This window comes from Colletotrichum karsti (genome assembly GCF_011947395.1).
Source record: "Colletotrichum karsti strain CkLH20 chromosome Unknown Scaffold12, whole genome shotgun sequence".
In the NCBI taxonomy this organism is placed as follows: domain Eukaryota; kingdom Fungi; phylum Ascomycota; class Sordariomycetes; order Glomerellales; family Glomerellaceae; genus Colletotrichum; species Colletotrichum karsti.
This window is the reverse complement of record NW_024065912.1, coordinates 725792-747316: the sequence shown is the minus strand read 5'-3', so window position 1 is coordinate 747316 and position 21525 is coordinate 725792. Positions and strand designations below refer to the sequence as shown.

Here is a 21525-nt window from a genome sequence, read left to right as displayed (position 1 = left end):
ACCCACCTCCGGCCGGCGGTCCGGAGCCCGCGAGGGCGTCGTTGGCGAAAAGCGGTATCGTCTCACCCTAATCGAGCCAGCTTCAGGTCGCCCCCGAATTGTCTTGGGTAAGCGGGGCGTTGGGGGTCAAACAGACTCACTCATCCTACGCCCGTCTGCCCTAACGGTCTGGTGGTCGACTGACGTGCATGTCGGTTCAGCCGCGGGCTCACGAAAGAGGCCGAGCGATTGGTGGAGGTAAGACCAAGACTTGTCTTTGCTGACGACGAGGCGGTGACGTGCCTGCATTTTGCTTTTCAGGGCCGTGCCTGGGTGAATCATGCCGTTTCTACTTAGGTTGATCCAGCGTATAGACGTGCGGATGTATGAGATTGTAGGGCTCATACGGCTCTAGTCCGAGTCCACTCGTCTTCTTCCTGTGGCTGGCTGCCGCTATCAAATCTTATGCAGTTGTTCTCTTGGATCAAGCGTGATGTGAGCTGGACTAGATGGCTGCGGTGAGAGGCCAGGCGAACCAAGATGTGATGTGATGTTGATACCTCGTTCCATGGAATGCCACGTTTGCTGATAATAGTACCGCTGTCATGCTTATCATCTAGTCAACAAGAATCAGCATGGGGTTTAAGTGTGATTACTGTCATAAATCGCCAGGCCAGAATCATCGAGCAAATTGTTCAAGTTCCTGTAGACTATATGGCACCATTATACAAACACGTTGTCCAGTGACAGTTTTAGCAGAATACATCTCTTTTTCCGACTCTTACAGTTCCAGGAACAGTTCAGATTGATCTGGTTGGTGAAATTATGTCGGAACACTCGCTGCTAGTCGCAGGCAAGGACACTGAGTTATTTGCAGAGGCTATCATGTCCAAGACGTACACACCGTTCCATCACTTCACCTGACTAGGCAAGTATCACGTATTCGCAGCTACAAGATATCATATCATTACAGAACGAGCCCATCAATAGACGAATAGTAAATCTAGTTCGGGTTCACGGCGCCGTTTTCATCTGACGATGGAGGGTGGAGTTGATGATGATGAAGGTGCTGCGGCCTCATGAAACCTCTATGGAGGCTCACTGATATTAACGGTATTGATCTTGCTACTTCAAGTCTGAAGAGATTCTAAATGCCTCTGTACCAACTTGAAAGTGATGCTTGATTCGATAACTTAGACACAACTAGTAGCTTCTATATTGGTTTTATAAAACTGCTCTGCACACCGAAGTTGGCAGGAAGCTTCCCTACCCAGTCTGAACGTATATTATGTCCTCTTCTATATTTTCGAAGGTTTGGAAAACCTTCGAATCTACCAAAGACACCTAGACTCGTTGATGGGAAAGTTATCGGAATTAAGGCTTGTCATAAAAGCGGTTCAACAGCAGACAAATTTCATGTGAGAAGTTTGTTATCCATTGGTCGAATCTATCTCGGAGTGAAATCACATGTTGTTCTGATATGATACCTCTGGCAAATCATCTATTGCCCGGCGAGAAGAGAAGACTAGACAGCAAGAGAAACTCCCTTCGCTGGTGCTATTCTCTGCTTTAAGATGGTTGTAATAGAGGCAACGAAAGCCAAGCTTGCAATCCACCATCGACCATCCATGACCCTTTTGTCTTCCGGAGAAAGGCCTCAGGGTTGAACTCAAGTCGAGGAACCACCAAAGGGTCAACGGCATTTCCAAAAAGCGAACCTTACATGGTGATCGGAGATGGGTTTTTGAATGATATGATATTGAGCGAGGCAGCGTCGGTTCAAAGTCAGAGGACACCCGCCACATGAGCGTCTTCAACGCAGAAGCGGTATCACAAACTCATCCACGATGCGGCGAAAAAACGCCATCATGGAGCTGGCCGCGGCCGCTCTCGGAAACGAAATCTTACCTACTTCCCGGTCACACTCAGACGAGCCTATCGAATTGACAGACATGTCCCATGCCGCACGATCCGCCAACGCTGATATGAAGGCCATCTGGAAAGCCGTCGAAGCACCTCACACAACATTCAGCCTCGACAACTCAAAATTCTACCTGCCCGAGGGACCCCTGGCCAACGATTCCTTCTGGCTCGTCATCGCAAAGGGCGAGAAGGCAACCGTGGACCGCCACGGGCCCCACCTGGTTGATTGCGAAGAGCCAAAGGTTAAGATCAACAACGAGCAGAGACCGTTCATCTTCACGTGCGGCTCTCTAATCGTTGACTTCCACTTCGGCCCGTCGTGGTACCTCTTCGCGCAGGGCGAGCTCGCCGAGGAGTGCGTCATCCGCAGACTGCACGGCATCGCCCGAACCGCCGCGGATAGCCTCGCGAAGAGCATGGGTGGTTTGTTATGGCATCGGATCCAGAGGTGCGGCGGGGTTTACTGTTTGGTCCCGATGGATGTCGCGCGGAGTCTGGGCCGTACGGCAGAAATACTTCTGGAATTCACGGAGCTTGCGGGAAGACTCGTCGAGACGATGAGGCGGCGACGTGTAGACGATGGTGTTCCCGCGGCGTTCAGGAAGGTCCTGCAACTCCTCGGCATCGTGGAGTGGTACCGAGTCCACCGCGCGTTCAACGCCGTACAAGTCCTCCAGAAGGCGTACGAGGGCCTCCGGAGCCCCACGGCGCAGAAGCGCATGGCCTCCACCGGGTGCATCGAACACGCCATGCTCGGCATGCTCGGCTGGCGTCTCGCCCCGGAGTCCATCGGCGAGCAGCAGGGCGCGCTGTCGGAGGGCCTCCACTCGCTATACGTCCTCAGCAACACGGACTGGACGGGATTCGACGCGGCGGAGGTGGAGGGGAGGGTGAGGCAGAAGACGACGCCGGTGTGTGTGGTGAAGGACAACTGGTTCTGCGCGTGGGCTTTCGGGACGGTGTGCAGATTCCTCACGCACCAGACCTTGGAGTGCGTCTGCTCGGCCGAGGAGCTCGCGAGTTGTCCCGGGCCGAGTCGGTTTGAGGGGCATCTCAGGTTCGCACACCTGGAGATGTTCAAGACTCTGCCGTGGGTCGAGTCGTTCACGGGGACGGAGCACACGAGGCTGAGGTTCCATCCGGAGGCGAAGCTGCTCCCGGGCTTCTATGAGGGACATCCTGAGGGGCCTCGGGACAGGGAGGTTGCGAAGGCCTCGGGCAAGCGATGTGCCAGGTGAGAGGATGCCGCTTGGGTTTGCTGTGAAGTTTGAGATGTCGCTGGTTTGTTTGCCCTAGCGGCTCTGGATTTCGGTGTTAGTGAAGAAGAAATAGGCTGGGTATCCGAGCATGATCGCAATGTGTCTGTGTTCAGGACGCAGCGTAACTCATTTCCACTCACGGGCTCACCGAAGATCTAGATGTTGGTGCCTGAGCACACAATGGCCCAGTCTAGCCAGTAACTTGTTGAAGGTGTTTAGTTGTGTTAGCATAGCAAGTAGGCAACCGAACATCCATCACATAGAGGACTTGAACAGTAAGAGCTAGCTGGCATCAATCACGCCCTCAGTCAAGGCATTTTCTCCAACAAGAATCCCATGGCAATGCCTCATGGCAGAGTCAAAGCCTTGGGCAGCAGGAACATTGCCACAATAACGGGATAGACGCTGATGACGGGTAAAAGTGTGACGGTGAGAGGTGCGACAAGAGAAGTGCCGAAGAACTACGACGGCTTTACAATGCGATGTGTTGTGCGGTGTTTCAACGGGCCGGAAGGCTGAGACGCTGGTTTCGCTTGACCACCGGAATGAGCGGTAGTATCTAGCGACTCTGGTGTGACGCTAGAGTGCTCGTGATCGTCAGTGACCGGAATTTGCGGTTCTTAAGTGTGACGCAGGAAAGATGATAGATGTCTATGAGCAAAAGAAAGAATCCTGGCGGTCCTCAGCGACTGGCACGGAGAGGTGGGAGGAGAGTTTGGTAAGATGGGACGAAATCATGCGACGGTTGACTGGACGACGTGAGAAAAAGGTGGTCGCCCACGTCATTGACAGCGGGAGTTTGCTGTTGTTTTCTGCAGGGTTTTCCTGTTTCGAAAGCTTCTGGTGCGGGTGCGGGGGCTGGGTGACGGAGGCTGGGTGACGATGATTTTGAGTCGAGCAATCAACACCAGACAGAGTCTGAGAGGGGCTCGTTTGAGACAAGAAAGAGTCAGTTTGAATAGCTTCACCTCAGTTAGGGACAATTCAAGATGAACCAGGTGGAAACAGCTGGACGACGGTGACATTTCCTTCTGAAAATGATGGACCGTGTTGGGCGCGGTAAACGGGGCGAAGGTGCCTCGTGTTCGAGCTAGCGGGGAAGGTTTGCTCGCTTAAATGGGAAAAGCAGGGGTAACGATGCTCAGGTGGGTTAATTTGCCGAGAAGGGATCCAGTAGAAAAACACGAAGCGGCCACTCAGAGGTCGTGAATGCCAGCACTCTGCCAGTATTTGGTTGCTTTTATTGGATATTGGGGGCGTTTTTAAGCCAATAAGTGGACGGGACCCACTTCCTTCCCGCCGCCTGCACCTGCGCCTGTATTCAGGTTCTGCGCAGCTCTCAGTGGCAGGAAGGAAGCAGGGAAGGAAGACGGCGCCTTCTTCCAGCAGGAATTCGAATGTCGGTCCCTTCTCAGCTAGGCCTGGCCTATTACAGAGTACCTGCCTAGCTTCCAGGTGCTAGCCTGGCCTTGCCCCTTCCTTCCACAGTGAGGTCCGCCCGGAAAGACCAAGCACCAACCAACCGGGAAAAGGCACTATCTCACCCTGCCCTGCGGCTGCAGCAATTCAAGGTGGATTTTCTCCCTTTTTTTCCACAGCAACGCTGTTCCAACGTCCCCGTCAGCTTCTGCTCGTCGGACAGCAACCGCTCGCTCGCTGCCAACCACCCCCCGGGCTTTCGTTACGACCTCGTCCAACGGGTTATTGCCCAGTCGTTCGTTCCCGCACTTTCGCTCCGAATCTTCGTCACCGACGTCTGGTTGATCTTCCAACCTTCAAGTCTGCATATCGTTCATCGTCTTCCGATCGCTTCTGACCTTGGCGACCCTCTCCCGTCCCGCGCTTGCGAATAGTCTCCTCTCCGCCTGCGAATCGGCCTTCCCACTCGACGACACGACACCGATACCCCCCAGCCACCAGAGAGGACTCCCTTGTCTTCGCCCATCCGTTATCCCATTCCTCATACTTTCGCACCATCGTTTTCTCGCTCGCGACGACACTCGCATTCCGTATCTGCGTCCGTCGCTTGGCGCAGCCTGTCCATCGCTCGAAATCACTCTCGCCCCCCCCCCCTGTCTTGTCGCCGCGCCCACCGGCTTCTGACAGACTTTGTCGACGACCTACCATATATCTCTTCTCCGCCCGCGGACCGCGATCTTGAACTCTGTCAACTCGAACCAACCCACTTGTTGTCGCCGTCTCGCGGCCGGATAGCCCAACATGTCTGGTTTCGGCGACTTCACCAACATCTGCCACATGGCGCCACTGCCATTGTGCGCATCTATTGGCCCCATCACCGAAGTCACGAGCGGTGTCGGCATCGAGCCTGACTGCTATGCCCGCAATATCGAACTGGCAAACACCATCATCTTCGAGGGTGCCGCTAGCGCTATGCACATTGTCGCCCTCCTCATGACGGTTGTCATGATTCTGCATATTCGCGGCAAATTCACCGCCGTCGGTACGTCAAATCTGATATCAAGCGCGCGCGAGTTTGACGCAACTGACATGGTCCCACGTTAGGCCGCAAGGAAATCCTCACCTTCTTTTATCTTTACATGCTTCTCACCTTCATCTCCCTCTGCGTCGACGCAGGCGTGGTTCCGCCCGGCTCCGCGCCGTACCCTTACTTCGTATCAGTTCAGAACGGTCTCACATCGGCTCTGGTCACTTGCCTTTTGATCAACGGCTTCGTCGGATTCCAGCTTTACGAGGACGGCACGCCTCTTTCGGTCTGGCTGCTTCGCGTGTGTTGCGTTGCCGCCTTTGCCATTTGTTTCCTGGTTTCCCTCGCGACCTTCAAGTCTTGGGCCGGCCTCGGCCCCACCAACACCATCGGCATGTTTGTCGTTCTCTACCTCTTGAACGCCATCGAGCTCTTCGTCTACATCGTCCTGCAGATCCTTCTTGTGGTTAGAACCCTGCAAGATCGCTGGCCCCTCGGTGACATTGCCTTCGGCGTCTTCTTCTTCGTTGTTGGTCAGGTTATCCTGTACGCCGTAAGCACGCAGATTTGCACTGCTGTCAGCCATTACCTCGACGGTCTCTTCTTCGCCACCATCTGCAACCTCCTGGGCGTCATGATGGTGTACAAGGTACGTTGGCAATATCTGCCTGGCCCCGATTCGACTTCACATGCTAATCCACTGCAGTACTGGGACTCAATCACCCGCGAAGACCTCGAATTCTCGGTTGGTACTAGGATGAACAACTGGGAAGTCAAGGAGCTTCTGCCCGAAGAAGAACGCCGTGCGACGGTCTACGCCGACGACCCGTATGCCCAAGCCAGCAGCTACGACCTTTCCTACGCGCCAGCGCCGGCCCGGAACTCGGTTCGCTACTGAGTGACCCGGCATGAATGGCAGACTGCGGAGGCGTAGGGCGTATCGAAGCGGTGTTGGAAAATGTGTAGGGGAAATGTAGTGGTGTGGTATTCACGGCTGCCTTGACTTTCAACGATAACATGGCCCTCGATTATTCTGGTTTTGGTAGGGTTCCGGGGCTTTGCGCCTCAAATGACGACAACTTGAGCATTGGGTCGGAGCGGCGTTTGGGAAAAACTGTCTTTGGAGGTCGGGAGCGGCGACTCACGGCCGTTTTTGAGTTTCTGCCTCCGTGGGCGCCCGATGCGGGGCCGGCTGTACAAGAGGAGGGTAATGACGTTCAAATAGTATTGATGCCAGCGGGTATCCGTAGTACATAGCCTAATTCCATTGAGATATGAGAAACTTTTAGTGTTCCAGTGGCATAACAGTGTTATGGACATGGATGGGCAGAGACGAGTGCGAACTTGTAACATCTCCGCGGCACAGGGTCCGAAATGGCAACTTATTTCGAGATGTAAGTTTAGGAGTGGCTGATGAGAAATCAGGATATCGTCGACAGCCAACCACCACACCCTCAAGGTAACAGACCTGGAAGGTTTAAGCTTTCAAGTAGTAGGTTGGAATGCTGTGTTTAGCCTCAAGGTAATGATCCGGCGTAATCAATATCATGTAGTGTCAAATAGTGTCGAACTCTTTACTGGAGCAAACCTTGTCGCGGGTATTCCTCACGAGCGACTGGGAATGTTGAGCAGCAACAAGCTAAACATGGTAGGTGACTCATGCATCTTATCCGAGTCCATCGTATCTTCATCGCTTGAGTCGGACTTGAGCGATGTTTAGGCGGGAGCTCTGAAGAGGGACCTGAAGAGGAGAGGCGCCACATTTGTACTGGAGATATTGGCTGGAGTGGAGGGGAGAAAGAAGCCCATGTGGAGGAGAGCAGGTTCCTTATCGGATCCATCGGATCTGTTATCGGGATGCGCTAGCCCGAAGCTAAGGGAGTCTCTCGCGTTTTGCGCGAATCACGTGCGGGCCAGACTATCGGTACGTGCCTTAATTTGCGTTGCTTTTACGGTTACAGCGCCCTAAGTACCGGTCGCCCCCTAGGTAGGTACCTAGATAGGTAGGCAAGGTAGTTAGGCAGTGGAGGTAATAGCCGAGTTGCCAACCGAAATTCTAGTCGGGAACTGGGCTGGTTTTAAGTGCACCTCAACCTGTGGAAAAAGATACTTTGCATTGATAGTTGATGATGCGTACCCTGCCCACTTGGCTATTGTAGTCACACATTGTTCGACATATACGAAGGTATGGATAATGAGCTGCAGGCAGTGGAAGCTATATTGGCACTAGGACAATGCAATTGAACCATCTGGGAAAAAGTGTGTTGGAAGGGCGCTCTTGAATGGCCGATAAGAGTCTTGGAAGGTGAGGTGAGGTCAGGTCAGGCAATCCGATACCTTTACTCCGTACAATCTTGCTTGTTTGATCTGTTGGCCCTTTCCCTTTGTTTAACGGACGGTTTTTTCCCTCCTCCTTCCCTTCCCTCGTTTGATGATCTATTCTTTCCTTTTTTTTTTCAACCCCTTTCCTTGCATCACCCCGTCCACACCATTTCCTCGTCACTACCTTATCCATTCAACCGTTCTTCCCAACTTCTCAGACCGTCGGGGTTTGCTGCTCTCGTGGCCGCTGCTACCCACGACCTTACCGCGTTCCACAGCCGAAAGTGCTACCTAATCTCAACATCCCCATCTCTCTCTCCCTTTCTTGTGTCGCTCTAGGCGGGATTACCTGCCTTACCACGGCTCAGGAGGTCTCCTCTCGCGCGAGATCACGTGAAAACACGCGATATTAGTTCGCGACGACTGCATATTGCGCCAGCAACTTTTTCGGGCACTCGACCGCTGTCATCGACCACCCCATCCATGCCTTCATGCAGCGGCAGACGTTGATGCGACCCCATAACACCGCATTGGAAGTTCCACGGCCGCTCATCTAATTACCTGGCATTGTCGTCAATTTGGTTATCGACAGCTACAGCTGTTGCCACTTAACCAGCCCAAGCATCTCTCTTTCGGCGACTCCTGAGCGACACGGCACCACCAAGAAACGACCCTTAACTTTCGCGGTTGTCCCCTGCACTCAATACCTTACTTCGCCTATCAATCTTAGTCTCATCTCAATTTTCCAACGCCTCTATCACTCCCACGCAGGCACAGCACATCACCGCGTACTCTGGTTAGCCTGACGTCTCGCCCACTTCCCGGTCGTTCGTACGTATTCCGCCTGTCGCAGCGGATTTCACCTTACAAGCGTCATCACAGACCTGACCTCACGTCGTCGTCTTACTTTCTCCGTCTCCGTCACGGCCCTGATCTGTGCCATTGACGTACGGAAACCCGCATTTCGCTGGCAGGGTACCGGAACTGCACCCCGACCCAGAAGATTGATCGACCTCCGCAACGTCTTCGGGTGTTGGATCCCCGGAGCCGCAGTGCTACACACTCTACTTCACCCAAGCTCGTTGTCTACGTCTTAATGCGAAACCGCGGTCTGGCCTGGATCGATCGCGTTTGTCCACGCGCGCTTCACTAGGGCAATTTCCTTTTCTGTCTAAACGACTCGTCAACGTTGCGGGAACTTTGGATGAACCGCATCACTTACTCGCCTACCTTATACAGTATTCTTTCCACGCCGTTCGTCTCACTGCTCTCGGTGCATCTTCCACCATGCATTTCGACACCGGTGACGGTGCTCGGCCTACACCTCAGGATGAGGAGAACTACTGGCATACCTTACGCAAGGCCGACGAATGCGAAGAGGACCACTACAACGGCGAATTCATGCGCACGACTGCTGATTTTCGTGATCGCTTAGCCGCATTGGACATGCAAAAGAGGGAGCTGGAGCAGCGTGTCCTCGAAGTTCATCAAGCGATTGCTAGAGAGCATGCGGGCTTAGAAAGGGTCACTTGCAAATTTCATGACGCCCGCCGCGTGCGCTACTTGGAAAGAGAGGCCAAGATCCAAAGGACTCACGCTTGGTTCAACGCCATTCACAAGAGGGACGACGAGAATCGAGTCAGGATCGCGGCTGCTGCACTCGCTGCTCCTCGACACCATGTCGAACCTGCCGGCCCTCCACAACCCAGTGGCGTGGTCAATGGAGAAGAGACCAATGGTGTGAACACCAATGGAGAGCCACATGGCGAAAGCCATACGCCACCGCCGACCTTGGAGCCGGTGACGATGATCATGGACGCTTCTAACAAACGGATCGGGCCTGTTCATCGGATTCCCTTCGTCGGAAATATTGCAGCCGCGCTGAACAAACCTGCCAAGCGCGCAGTACAGCTGCGTCCTGGTGTATCGATGACCGAACATGACCTGCAGAGGCTCCACGACAACCAGGACCGATGGGCGTCCATCATGATGCAGGCTGTTGGCAACATCCAAACCGAGGCAGGCCAATGCAGCCTCTGCTCCCGAGGAGAAGGGCCCTTTGCGTACTGTGTCATTGTCGAAGGGCTTGGAGCTTGCGGCAACTGCCACTGGGAGAGAAAGAAGACTGGCAGCTGCTCTAGCACTGTACAGCCAGCGGAGTCTTTTGCATCCACCATGTCTTCGGCAACACCACTCGCACAAGCTACCGGCGTTCGAGATGAGGACTTGACGAACGGCACGGCCACTCCTGTGTCTCTCAGTCGCCCGGTTTCCCGGGACAAGAGTGTTGGACCTTCCTCGACCATCGCCGACGATGTATGGGACCAAGATCTCAAGCCCATCACGCGGGAGAGCCTCATTTTGAAGCACGACGGCAAGATCTACACGCATCCTGAATGCATGGAAGGCGTGCCTGTTGAGAAGATTGACAAAACTCATCCCTACTGGGACCCTTCTTGGGAGGAGATTGCGCCGGAAGTTCAACGTTCGTTGGAATCTTGGCAGACAAAACTTGACACTGCTTTACGCAGTGGGCAGATGAATATGAAGTTTCAGCTCGGCCGACAAGTCAATCGAGGCAACCGCATCATGGACTTCTTGGCCATGGGGGAGTTTCACCCATACCAGCTGGTGTCGAAAAAGTACATGACGACGAAAGTGGCAAGTTACGACACCGTCTTTCGTCTGGCCGACACCATAAGCACCTTGAAGAAGTGTGAAACACTCGACATAACCCCGGCGGAATGGCTTCGCCAGCGTCTGCACGAGATCATCATCGACAACGGTGCAAACTTCAACCTGGGCAAGACGATTCACGACTTTTACCACGATCCAAAGTACCAGGCTCTACGGACCGCGAACGGTATCAAAAGCATTGGTCGGCCCTCTGGAGTGAAGAGGATTCCGAAAGACTCGCCACAATCGGCCAAGACAACTCCAAACGCCAAGAAACGCAGGATGTTTGTCAGCGAGGAAACCCCTGTCTACTCGCAACAGCGACCGATTGCACCTACGCCGACGCCGACGCTGCCTCACATGGACGACTCGGAACGTAGTGCACCACCGACGCCGGATCTTGCGAGGGCCACGAAGAAGCTCAAGAGTCGTCACGGCCCGAGCAAAGATCCAGACCTTGCCTACGAGGGTTTCACTGACACCGACGAATTCAGTGGTGACATAATCGGCAAGCATGACTGGCAACTGAACAGGATCAAATCACGCCTGTATACGGTGGGCACTGGTGTAACTCAGTACTGGCATTGGATTCCCACCGGTGGGGAGACGCTCTTCGAGCATCAAGTACTTGCGGAAGGGGAAGGCGCAGCCTGGGGCATTTACAGGAGGTCGATTAACTTCCACTTGGATCTGCATGACATCCAGGAGTTGAGGTTTTCGCCCGACACGGGCAAGGTTTTCGTCTCGTGTAAGCCCGACGTCGTGATATCGGAAGACGACAAACCTCGTGGAGACCTCATCGCTGAGTTCAAGCGACCGCGAACGAAAAAGCGTTTCCTAGCCTTCTGTCGCAAGAAGAACGTGACGATAACGAAAATCGACGCGTGAGTGATGCTCCTTTCCGGGTTCATGGTGATGGGGCGCAGCTAACGAAGGACAGGGACATTATCGAGAGGGCTTGGGATGAATATGAGTCGCCCGACGTCCCTGCTATGGGCATCTCGGATATTTCTTAATGGTCTACTGGCAAACAGCGCGTTCTCAACATTTTTATTTGGAGGATATTGGTGATACCCTTGGCTCCTAGTAGCACTTTTGGTTTCGCGGATTGGGCTCAGGGAAAGCCCAACTACTTCGGAGTTTTTGGCAGGATTGAAGGAAAAGCAGGGCGACTCGCCAGGGACGTCGTCGCCAGCACCTGTTCCGGGCAGCTTGGACAGGTTTTCGCCAAACCAGGGCGCTCATTGCATTGAACGGCACGCGCTAGTATACCTGGCTAGCCTGCAACCGCATCACCACTGGAGAAGGAGCTGGATTGCTCGGACTAGCGGATAAGCGAAAAAACAGCGATATTACGGTATGCCTACACAATAGAGAAAAGTTTTGCGGGCACTCGTGCCCCTTCTCCCCAGGCCAGTTTCTCGCGTATCCATGGCGGTACGTTAGGACGAGGTATCAGTTTCAATCCACTCGCAGGCATCTGTCGACGAGCGCCGGCAATGTAGCGGAACGAGGTGGAAAACGCCGTGCAAAAGGTGCCAGTCTCTCAACATTATCAACCACTGACGCAGATACGAATGTTTGATTCCGACGGCCAACTTGGACTTGACTGACACATTCTTGAAGATTGGCCACTAATCACCGTTTTTACCGCCCGGTTTTGGGCGTTTGAAGCTGTGACTTGCGCTGGCAGCGGTGGAGGCCGGGAGGCGGCATGACGGTCCCCACACCTTCCGGCCGGACATCCACTTTGTCCCGCCAGTCACAGCCCGATTCGGACGGACATCCCACCCCGGCCTTCGACTTTCTGAGCGCGCGAGCGTGTACACAAATTCTTAAGCTTACGTTCGAAACGGCAGGCGAACGATGTCGGCGATGAAGCCGGCCATCTGTTGGCTCGTTCAAGTCGAGGCGCCGACATGGCGTCGATCTATCCCGCCATCGTCCGGCCGTGGTCTTGGCTCGGGAAGATGCATTTTGCCAGTGGAGACGACATCTCGTCAATCACGCTTCGTTTCGAAAAAGCTTTGTTTGCTAGACGGAGGTTGAAGTCACCTTCATTCTCACACCCTCGATCCACTATACCCCCTGCGAGTGCGGGAGGCTGCGTCTCGCTTCGTGATGAGTTTTTCGAGGCAAGATGACCAGGAGAAGGGTGCTGGAGGAGGGTTCAGGTGGTGGGATCTACCCAATACCCTCGATGCCCCCCGAAAACCTCGCACTTCTGATCTCCTTTCTCTCTTCTTTCTTTTCCGGTCAGGCCTGGCGCCCCGCCCGCGACGACGCACCGGAGGGCGGGTTCCCTTGCGGTCGTCGTCCACGTATAGCAACCCCTTCTTATCGCGACGTATCGTCGCCTTCTTCCACGTCTTTGCATCCGGCACCACCAGATGCCATTCCTCCCTTTCTGTGTCCAAGCCGACTTGTCTGTCCCTTCCGATGCTGAAGACGAATGGTCATTTGGTCATCTGCGTCGAAACGATTTTGCAACATGGGTACGAGTCACCCGGGCCCTAGCCCTACAGCTCGGCTCTCGTCTTATCTTCACGAATCACAAGAGCGTCATAACAATGGCCTTGCCCTCTTGGACAGTCTTCCAGTCGGATGTGGACGTGAAGTAACAGCCACTCGTCCATCGATTCCTGGATCATCCGATGGCTCAGGGAAACTGGCGAAATCTCCGGCCCTCTCTGAACTGCGAGGTCGTGCTGAAAAGGGAGAAAACAGCGGCCAGTCACTTTTCTCGTCTCCTGTGTCGCCCCTTTCCACGCTCCGCCCATCTCGCCACGAACACAAGCGGTTCGGAACTGAACGAACGCCCTCAGACAAGACGATCACTGTTCCTTCTTGTCTCGGATGAGCAGTATGAGTGCTTTACCAACTCTCCGTTTGCCGCTGTCGAGGCTTAAGGGCCGGATCACCACTATCCAGACGAATGGTGAGTAGTGTGTTCCTTCACTGCATCCTTCGGCTACTGACAAGCTTCACAAGCGATGATTCCGACCGTCCGCCTCGTCCGCGTCGTGCCCAAGCGAAAGGCTTCTACCCAGAACGCTGGGTTCTCCTCTGCCTCGCCCACGTCGTATCTTCGCGCGAATCTCGCTCCTGCCTTGGAAGCCTGCGTCCAGCCTCTCCCCTCTTGGAGTATTCGTACGCTGACGGACATGCGACGCTTCAGGCGTCCCTACGCTGCGGAGTTCACATTGGAATCTTTGAGGTCAGTCTGATTCGTATTTTGGCTCCTTTTCTCGATCATGGAGATGCTCTGAAGTGGCAGTTTCATCAGCTGACTTTGCGATGTCGCCAGTGCCCTCTTGCGCAATCAACATCCCTTTCCGACCTCTTACCATCACACAGTCCCTGCCATGCGTCAAGCCACACACATTCATGATTTACGTGATTGCGTTCCATGACTTTCTTTTTCCACTCTGGAGAGGCCCGAAGCTGAAGGATGAAGTGTCTGCTTAGTTATTGAGATTAACGACTTCTAGCCTCGCCCCGAAGTATGGGCATCTCACGCCACGAAGAGTCGGCAATTACAAGCCCGAACGAATACCCACTGGATGAGCGGTCAGTAACGCATATACAACGTGCTTGATCACTCGTGGAACGACTCATGGCCGGCTGTACGAATTTTCATTCCAACAAGACCCAAGCCGGGCCCGGTCCTGGTACCGTCGAACGACTGCGCGGAGTTCATCCACCGTGCACGTCGAGGCCCATGACCTGACTCACCGCAGCGACCATCGGCGCAGCGAAGCTCAGTAGAAGCTCACGTAAAGCGCCCTTCCAGGATCGAGAAATGATGGCGTGGTGGAGCAGCGGCTCGGAAGCCTTCAAATCGGCCGCCTGCTGATGCGGGAGAAAACGCATCAAGAGGTGCTGCTTCATGAGGGCCACCACAAAGAAGTGAGTGCTCTTGACCCGCGATGATGAGCCGGAGACCGAAGAAACATGTCTGACGCGTTCAAGGCGGTGGCATTGCTGCCTTTCTGCTCCACGGAGTAGAGTATGAGGCGCGCAAGATACTACGTAAGTCATACATGACCAACATGCTTCCCTTACTCATTGGATTCTTGACTGACTTTGGCCTCCCTTCATCAGCATCACCAAGTTCGACGCTTGGCGATATCGATAAAGTCAGCAAGCGAGACGGCGGAACTCCCCGGGCCGGGAGGGCTCGGGCTCTTCTAAGATCAGCATCCACGATCCGGCTTGAATCCATGAGGACTCCGGCCACATGCATTCGGGCGGACATTGTTGAAGACCTTGGTTCCACCATATCCCTGAGCACGCTGCCAGGGTTCGGGCGTGGACGCCTCTATTACAACTGGTCTCGTTCAACCCGGAACGACTGCAGCAGGATGCGAACGAAGAACACCGCGCTTACGAGTCGCCGGTGTCCTTTCTCTGGGCTTCAGCTGTTGTGTGAGGTTCAACTCGTCCAGGTATGCATCTCGTCGGGGTAGGTATGCCAACGAAGGGGGTAGGTATGCCAACGAAGGGGGTAGGTATGCCAACGAAGGACACTGGCGACACCAAGTACCACGTGACGGGTGTCCTGGACCACTTGGTCAGAAGGAGTCCCAAGCTGTTCGTGCTTGGGTATGGCCCACTCGAACCTGACAGTCAACGCGTGGGAGCCCCTGAATGGTGTCAAGGAAATGGCACAGCACAAGCTCATTAGCTCGGTACTCACCTGCGACGTATGCTGGGCACATGGTGAGTCGGGAACGCACGCCGCGCAGCACGTTGCTAACTTGATTCTCCAGAGCGAGGCGTTCGATACGATGTTCGACATCTGGCCCGAAGCAACACCGCGTCACCCTGTCGTCTCAAGGACATCTTGGTCTACCGCGGCCTCTGAGTGTACGTCTGCACCTGTTAGTTCGGGCGCCTCTGGCTTGGCAGACAAACATTGCCAAACACTCATTTGTCTTGCTTTCGAGCATTCTACTGCTGGTTCTTCATTCCACCATACTCAAATCCATCGAGAGCTTCCGAGATGTCATCCTATGTCCCCCAGGTCACTTGGGCGGATGTATCTCATGCACCCGACAACGATCCAATCCTACCCAACTTGCCGGTAACCGTGGTTACGCGATGAAAGACCTCCCGATTATTTATTACTATTCTCGCTGGTTCCGGGTGGTCTCCAAGTTCATCATAGGACGACAATGAGCGCGACCAAAGCGCCGCTAGGCGTGCATTCCGGTATGCCTCCTACTACCAACTCCCTCCCCGTCCAACGCGCAGTTACGAGCATTTGCTTTCAACCCCCGAGGAAGTCCGACCTTTGGCCGCATTTGAGAGCCACAGCCGCTACCGCTGCGGCGACCGGAGAAGAAGAAGGCGTCGGACCCGGGTCCGGACCCAGAACACTACCATGATCTCCGGGTTGCCGTCCGGCGGTGTACATACCGGAGCTGCGGATTGGATGGAACGGTCGAGGATTCGGATTCGGAGGGGAGTCTAGGCAGGGTTCCCATTACGTATGGGATTGCCCGTTGTCATCGAAATCTTTGAAGCCTTCTAAATGCCAATTGCCCTGGTCATTATACGCAATGGCGATTTGGCAGCAACTCGGCATGGTCTCCCAAAAGGAAGCGTACACAGAGGAGATACGATGGAGGCATGCTGGCCCGGGGTCCTGGTGCTGCGTCGAGGACAGTCCAGGGTAAGTGATAACTTCTCGTCACGCAAGTCATCTCTCCTCTAACATGACCCAGACACACAAATTTCGCAGTTGTGGCTCACCGATACTTGCGGCATGTGTCGGTGTGGTTTCTCCAGTGTACTACCAAGGCCGTGCATGGTCTTCGACTTGATCGATATCTACAACATTGTTGGCCGACGGATATGCGCCTTGATGGAGGGCTCAATGATGCCGACCACCAGACCCAGTGTTTCTGCACAGCATCGTTAGCCGTGAACTATGCAGAAATACGCCATACGACCACTTCCGCCGTGTCTTCACACGAACTCAACTGGCTAGATGAGCTCTCGGAATCTGAGAGAGACTCTGCGCTCTACCTCAACCACTACCATCAAGTGTTGTTTTGGGTCACGCAAAGCGACCTGTTCGACCCTTGACGCTTCTCAACATCCTTCATTTTGAACTTCATCTTCCTGTTCGCTGGAACAACAGTCCTAAGCCCCGGGCCGTCGCCTCTAACGCTATGCTGTGGCCTTACGTGGTACTGCCCAAGAACACATTTACACCCCACGATCAGCCCTTCAATCAACCTAATCGGTTGTCATCACTCCTCATCGCCCGTGGCGGAATATTGCCACATCATGCCAGCATAGACTTTGGAAGAAGCAGGCTTCTTCCGCGTGTCTCCCCATGAGATCAGTACAGCACATTTTTCCCCATTGGAAGCGCACAGCAAGTCGTACGAGAAACATACGCGTGTTCGCAGGATGGTTAATCGGAATGGTCGCCAGCAAGATGCTACATTCGACCGCTCTACAGACGTGGCTTTTCTTGGTGAGAGCGGTACTCGGCGCAGCAACGATGCTGCCCAGTTTGCTACCTGGCCGCACTAGAAGAGTACCCAGGATAGCATTCCGGGCTCTCTTCGAACTCGACAACTGTCTACATCATGCCGTTTCTTCTATTGATTTGACCCGTGTGGACCCAACAACATGATTCATTAGTTCCTTCCCTTTGGGACTTGAATCCGCTCTTGAACACACTCCATTCCAAGCAATCATCTTCCCAACTGTCTTGCCTGGTTCCGTTTCTATACACGACATCGAAGCAGACACGGCGCTTCGACACTTTGCTGGTTGGAGGCTTCTTGAACGACACGGAAGAACACAGGGCTTCCGCTTCCGTCCGGTGCTCATCACAGCGCCTATGTGGCTCTACTGGCGCTATGTTGGCGACCGGTCCTGCAGCCGAATGCCGTCCACCAGATGGTTTCTCCCATCAACGTGTCTGGTGCTCGACTGCGAGTGATACAACCGACATCCACAACACAAGTCAGTGACAGCCTTCTCAACGGGGCATTTGCTGTCACCGACTCCCTGCCGATACACACTACTAAGCCAGCCGCCATGTTACGTCTGGATGAATTTTCGAGGAAGCCGTTCTATGCATGGCGCCGACTATGAATTTGATCCCCAGATCGCAGCATAAGGCACCTGGCCTTGTGGGATCGGATGCTGGGCAGCATCGGGTCGCATGCCACAGCTCAAGCGGACCAACGCACTCCCGTTTGCCTCTTGAATTATCCTCGACAAAAGCTTCAAACCCCAGATTACTATCGCCGACACCAGGGGGAAACGGCTTTCACCCGATCCCTCATACACTCATCAAGGCCCATTCCAGACATGTCCATCGGAATTCGTCTCTCAAGTTTACCGAGACTGCCCGATTAGGAGAGGACTTCCTACGTGCCCATCGATCTCACGACGGCGAAACTCTTCGTATTCTTCGACGGATCTTTCGCGAACAATCAGGACCTTACGTCTCGACTGGGCTACGTCGTTGTATTGGCCAACGAGGCCATGACATCCGACTCCACGTTCTCGATCACGGGCAACGTTGTTCACTATTAATCGACGAAGTGCAAGGGGGTTACCCGTAGCGACCATGGCATAGAGAGTGCGTCTTCACGGGCCCGTCAGCGAGATCTTACACGTCTCGTTCCTTCCTGTCTCTTCCCACCAAATACTCTCTCATTCCTCATTGATTCTTGTCCCTGCCGATAGAGTGTTTGCAGTCTTGAACACCTGGCGGACCATCACATGCCCTATCCCATCGCCTTCTACTACTCCTTCAACCCTTCTTCACTGAGTGAGACGATGCGAAGGATTGAAAGCTGTTCACACTCCTCAACGTCGTGGCCGTCAATTCTCTTCCACATTGGTAAGCATTCTTCAATATGTTCATCTCCTCCGCCCATCTTGGGAGTATTCCCTCTTACCTCCTGCCTTCACATATGTTCCCTCAGCCCTTTTCATGTCGTAGCGTGACGTTTTGGTTCACTCATCAGTGTGTACTAACCATCTTCTTAGGGTCTACATGGACAGAAGACTTGCAACACCTCAAAACGACTGGGCCTCGGGCCCATTAACTGTTGGGATTGCCAACACCTCATCAATGCCATGCGACTTTTCCTCCCGGGCAGACCCGGAGACTTTCCTTGGAAATAGGCACGCTGGGGTTCCTCCTTTGGCTTCCTTGACGGCACATCTGCACCAACAATCTCAACCTTCTCAAATCCTTGTCCCCCGGAATCATCATCCACAACAAACACAGCAAGGATGTCGTCAATGAGATCCTAGTTGTTGGACGGTCCTGCCATCACTCCTTCAAGTCATCTGCTCTTGAGAGTGGACGATCGTGGCGGCCGGAATTGACAAGCCAACCAAGAAATGGAAGTTAACGACGACGTCTTGGTCGCCCCTGGTGCCCTCGCCGCCAAGCGGTCCTTCTCGCATAAGCTTAGCGCCCCTGAAAGCTTCATAACAGACAACGTCTTAAGAGCCGATCAGCTTGTCAAGCGCATCAAGGAATCCCAATCTCATACACATCGAAGACGCCTTAACCTCATACATATCCCGACACCATTGCACCTTGCCCCAACCTCAAGGCTGCCCGTGACAGTGGTTTCTAACGAACCCCTTCTCTAAGCTCTCTGCAGCAACATGAAGTTTTAGCTGGCTTGCGACTGCGAAGGTCAGCTTCCCACTTTCCGTCGACTGCATTGATGGCGTTCCCCAAAGATGTTGGAGCGTCCTTGGGAAGGGCCCTTGAGGTCTCTTCTCATGCTGGGGCAAAGTTCCGCAGATATCGACAGCCTCTGGGCGAACATTGGCTCGCACGGTGCTATCCGAGTGGTTGTCGCTATCGCCAAGAAAGAAGGTGAACGATGCAACCTTCACAATACCTCGACCGTTCAGCCTGCTGGGTCTGCCCGCCATGGGTGAAAATACACAGTGATGGCTTTGGGTTGATAAGCGTCGAAGACCAGACGGATGTGATCGACGATTGTCAGGGCTGCTTCAGGGCCAAGTCAAATAATTCCGAAAAGAGTTACTTGCCCGGTTTGAAGGCTTGTCGGGGCTTCGATAACTATCGTGTTGGAGGATATCCAGGAGTTTACTTGGGGACACTCTTACAAGCAGACCTGTTGTGGATTCGGGCTTCAAGGCAATACGCTATTACAGAAGGCCTGAAATTAAACCACCCTCATAAACAGCTCTCTGTTCCGCTATCTCCTCAGACACAACACAAATCACACCAATATCACCACTCTTCAGGATCCACGGTGGCACTCATGTGCCCTACGATTTTGCTACAATTCCTAAACATACATCACTGAACGCTCTTGACATTGCTGTACCGACTCCGTCTACACGCCATCATTTATCGAATTTCCCAAAGGAGAAGCGATTAATGATCGACGTCGCGGCGCTGCCCTGGTTATATCAACAGCGCGAAGTTTACGGACTAGGATATCTCACCGAAGCCCTCACGAAAGGATCGCCAAATCAATCGCGGCAGAGATTTTTCACTGGCAACATACACTGCAACTATCAGAACAGATAAATATGTTACGCTGGGGCCCTGGGTGGCTTGGAGAGCTTTGTTGTTCCGTCCACACCCGCGAGTCAACCATGACGACAGCTCGCACCGACGGGCACCAGTACCATTAACAACAAGCAAGGACACATCAATTGGCCTTCCCGGCGCTCCATTGAGCTGCGTCACTCTCGCCTTTGCCTCTTGGCGGTCTTTGACTTCCGCCTGCCGCTCATGGACAGCATATTCTCATCCCCGTCGCCTTTCGCACACGATCCTTCAAAGCTGAACGCGACGTTGTCGTCGTTCCATAGTCGCTTCTCCAAGAGTCACTGCAGATTCCTTTTTGGCTTTATATTTGACTTGGAAGATTGGAATTCTCCAGTCACTCCGTGGTGGACCTCTCCATGCGCTGCTGAGAAGGCTTGTTGATGAGCAAGAGCTCTTGGCGCTCCAAGAAGATGCTGCAACATTTTTGCGTTCATTGCTGTCAACAGTGGCAAAGGAAAGCACCCAAACGACATATCGGAGCAGCGAATTCGGCTTTTCTTGGCATCGTGCTGCCACCCCGATAAGTTTCTACTATAACGTTCATTGTTGCTCCATGTCTGGCTGCAACCGCCTGGGATGCATGGTTCACAACTTTGAATGACATCATGACCGACTGGCGTCTCAGTTCACCGGGGCTAATGGACTCCGCTCCAACTTATCCTTCGAACTATATGAGGGCTCCGGGCCCGTAATCCAACGTTCGATCGCATCACATATCTCATTGACCCCGCTCACCTGCTACGCTTATCAAATCTCCAAGCTCATACATCAACTGGACTCGAGGCCAGGAAACAATCGATGCGGTACCCGGATCATCTCCGCGAGCCCTTGGTTATGTCAGTGCCGGCAACAGAGAGCCCACGTCATCGGCCTCCCTAGTGGAACAACCTTGACGAACATTGGTGGCCAAAGATGGAGGCCGTCGTCCTTGAGCCAGGCGACATTCTCGTCATGCCAGCTGGGAACATTCCTCACGCTGTGCTCACCTTGGAGGAACGACTCGAAGCTGGGATTTGCAAGGGCTCACGAGACATTGAAGCCATCATCACTGAGGAAAGCACTTCTTTCAAACTGTCGAACACACCTGAAGCCACGGCTGTCCCCACTGACCACATCTCCTCAGTCGAGGACGTTATTGCGAAGTAAAAGGAAATTCATCAAGTGGTATTGTCCCGAGTTTATTCCTGCAATAATGTGGCCTCCGGCCGTCAAGGCTTCCAGGCCACCGGGAAGCCATCTGGCGGCGACAGGCTTTCACAAATCGTTGTTCAAAACTCAAAAATGACAGGACAAGACGAGTCGAGCCCACCGGGCGTTCCTCAGAAGTGCTCAGT

General features: G+C 53.8%; 4 protein-coding genes across 4 annotated transcripts; all 4 read left to right on the top strand.

Annotated features, from left to right (window-relative positions):
- Positions 1-1826: 1826 nt before the first annotated feature.
- On the top strand, positions 1827-3140 carry CkaCkLH20_04602 (uncharacterized protein; the record flags this gene model as incomplete). The annotated part of the gene is made up of 1 exon (XM_038887321.1): positions 1827-3140. One exon carries the CDS (start codon positions 1827-1829, stop codon positions 3138-3140), a length of 1314 nt encoding a protein of 437 aa, XP_038747487.1.
- A 2241-nt stretch (positions 3141-5381) lies between these two features.
- On the top strand, positions 5382-6505 carry CkaCkLH20_04601 (chitin biosynthesis protein; the record flags this gene model as incomplete). The annotated part of the gene is made up of 3 exons (XM_038887320.1): positions 5382-5622; positions 5685-6256; positions 6314-6505. The coding sequence occupies 3 exons, from the start codon at positions 5382-5384 to the stop codon at positions 6503-6505; spliced, it is 1005 nt and encodes a 334-aa protein (XP_038747486.1).
- Positions 6506-9216: 2711 nt separating this feature from the next.
- CkaCkLH20_04600 (uncharacterized protein) lies at positions 9217-11621 on the top strand (the record flags this gene model as incomplete). Its single annotated transcript, XM_038887319.1, has 2 exons — positions 9217-11489; positions 11546-11621. 2 exons carry the CDS (start codon positions 9217-9219, stop codon positions 11619-11621), a joined length of 2349 nt encoding a protein of 782 aa, XP_038747485.1.
- Positions 11622-13470: 1849 nt separating this feature from the next.
- CkaCkLH20_04599 (uncharacterized protein) lies at positions 13471-15472 on the top strand (the record flags this gene model as incomplete). Its single annotated transcript, XM_038887318.1, has 5 exons — positions 13471-13543; positions 13597-13755; positions 14578-14637; positions 15235-15327; positions 15378-15472. The coding sequence occupies 5 exons, from the start codon at positions 13471-13473 to the stop codon at positions 15470-15472; spliced, it is 480 nt and encodes a 159-aa protein (XP_038747484.1).
- Positions 15473-21525: the final 6053 nt, after the last annotated feature.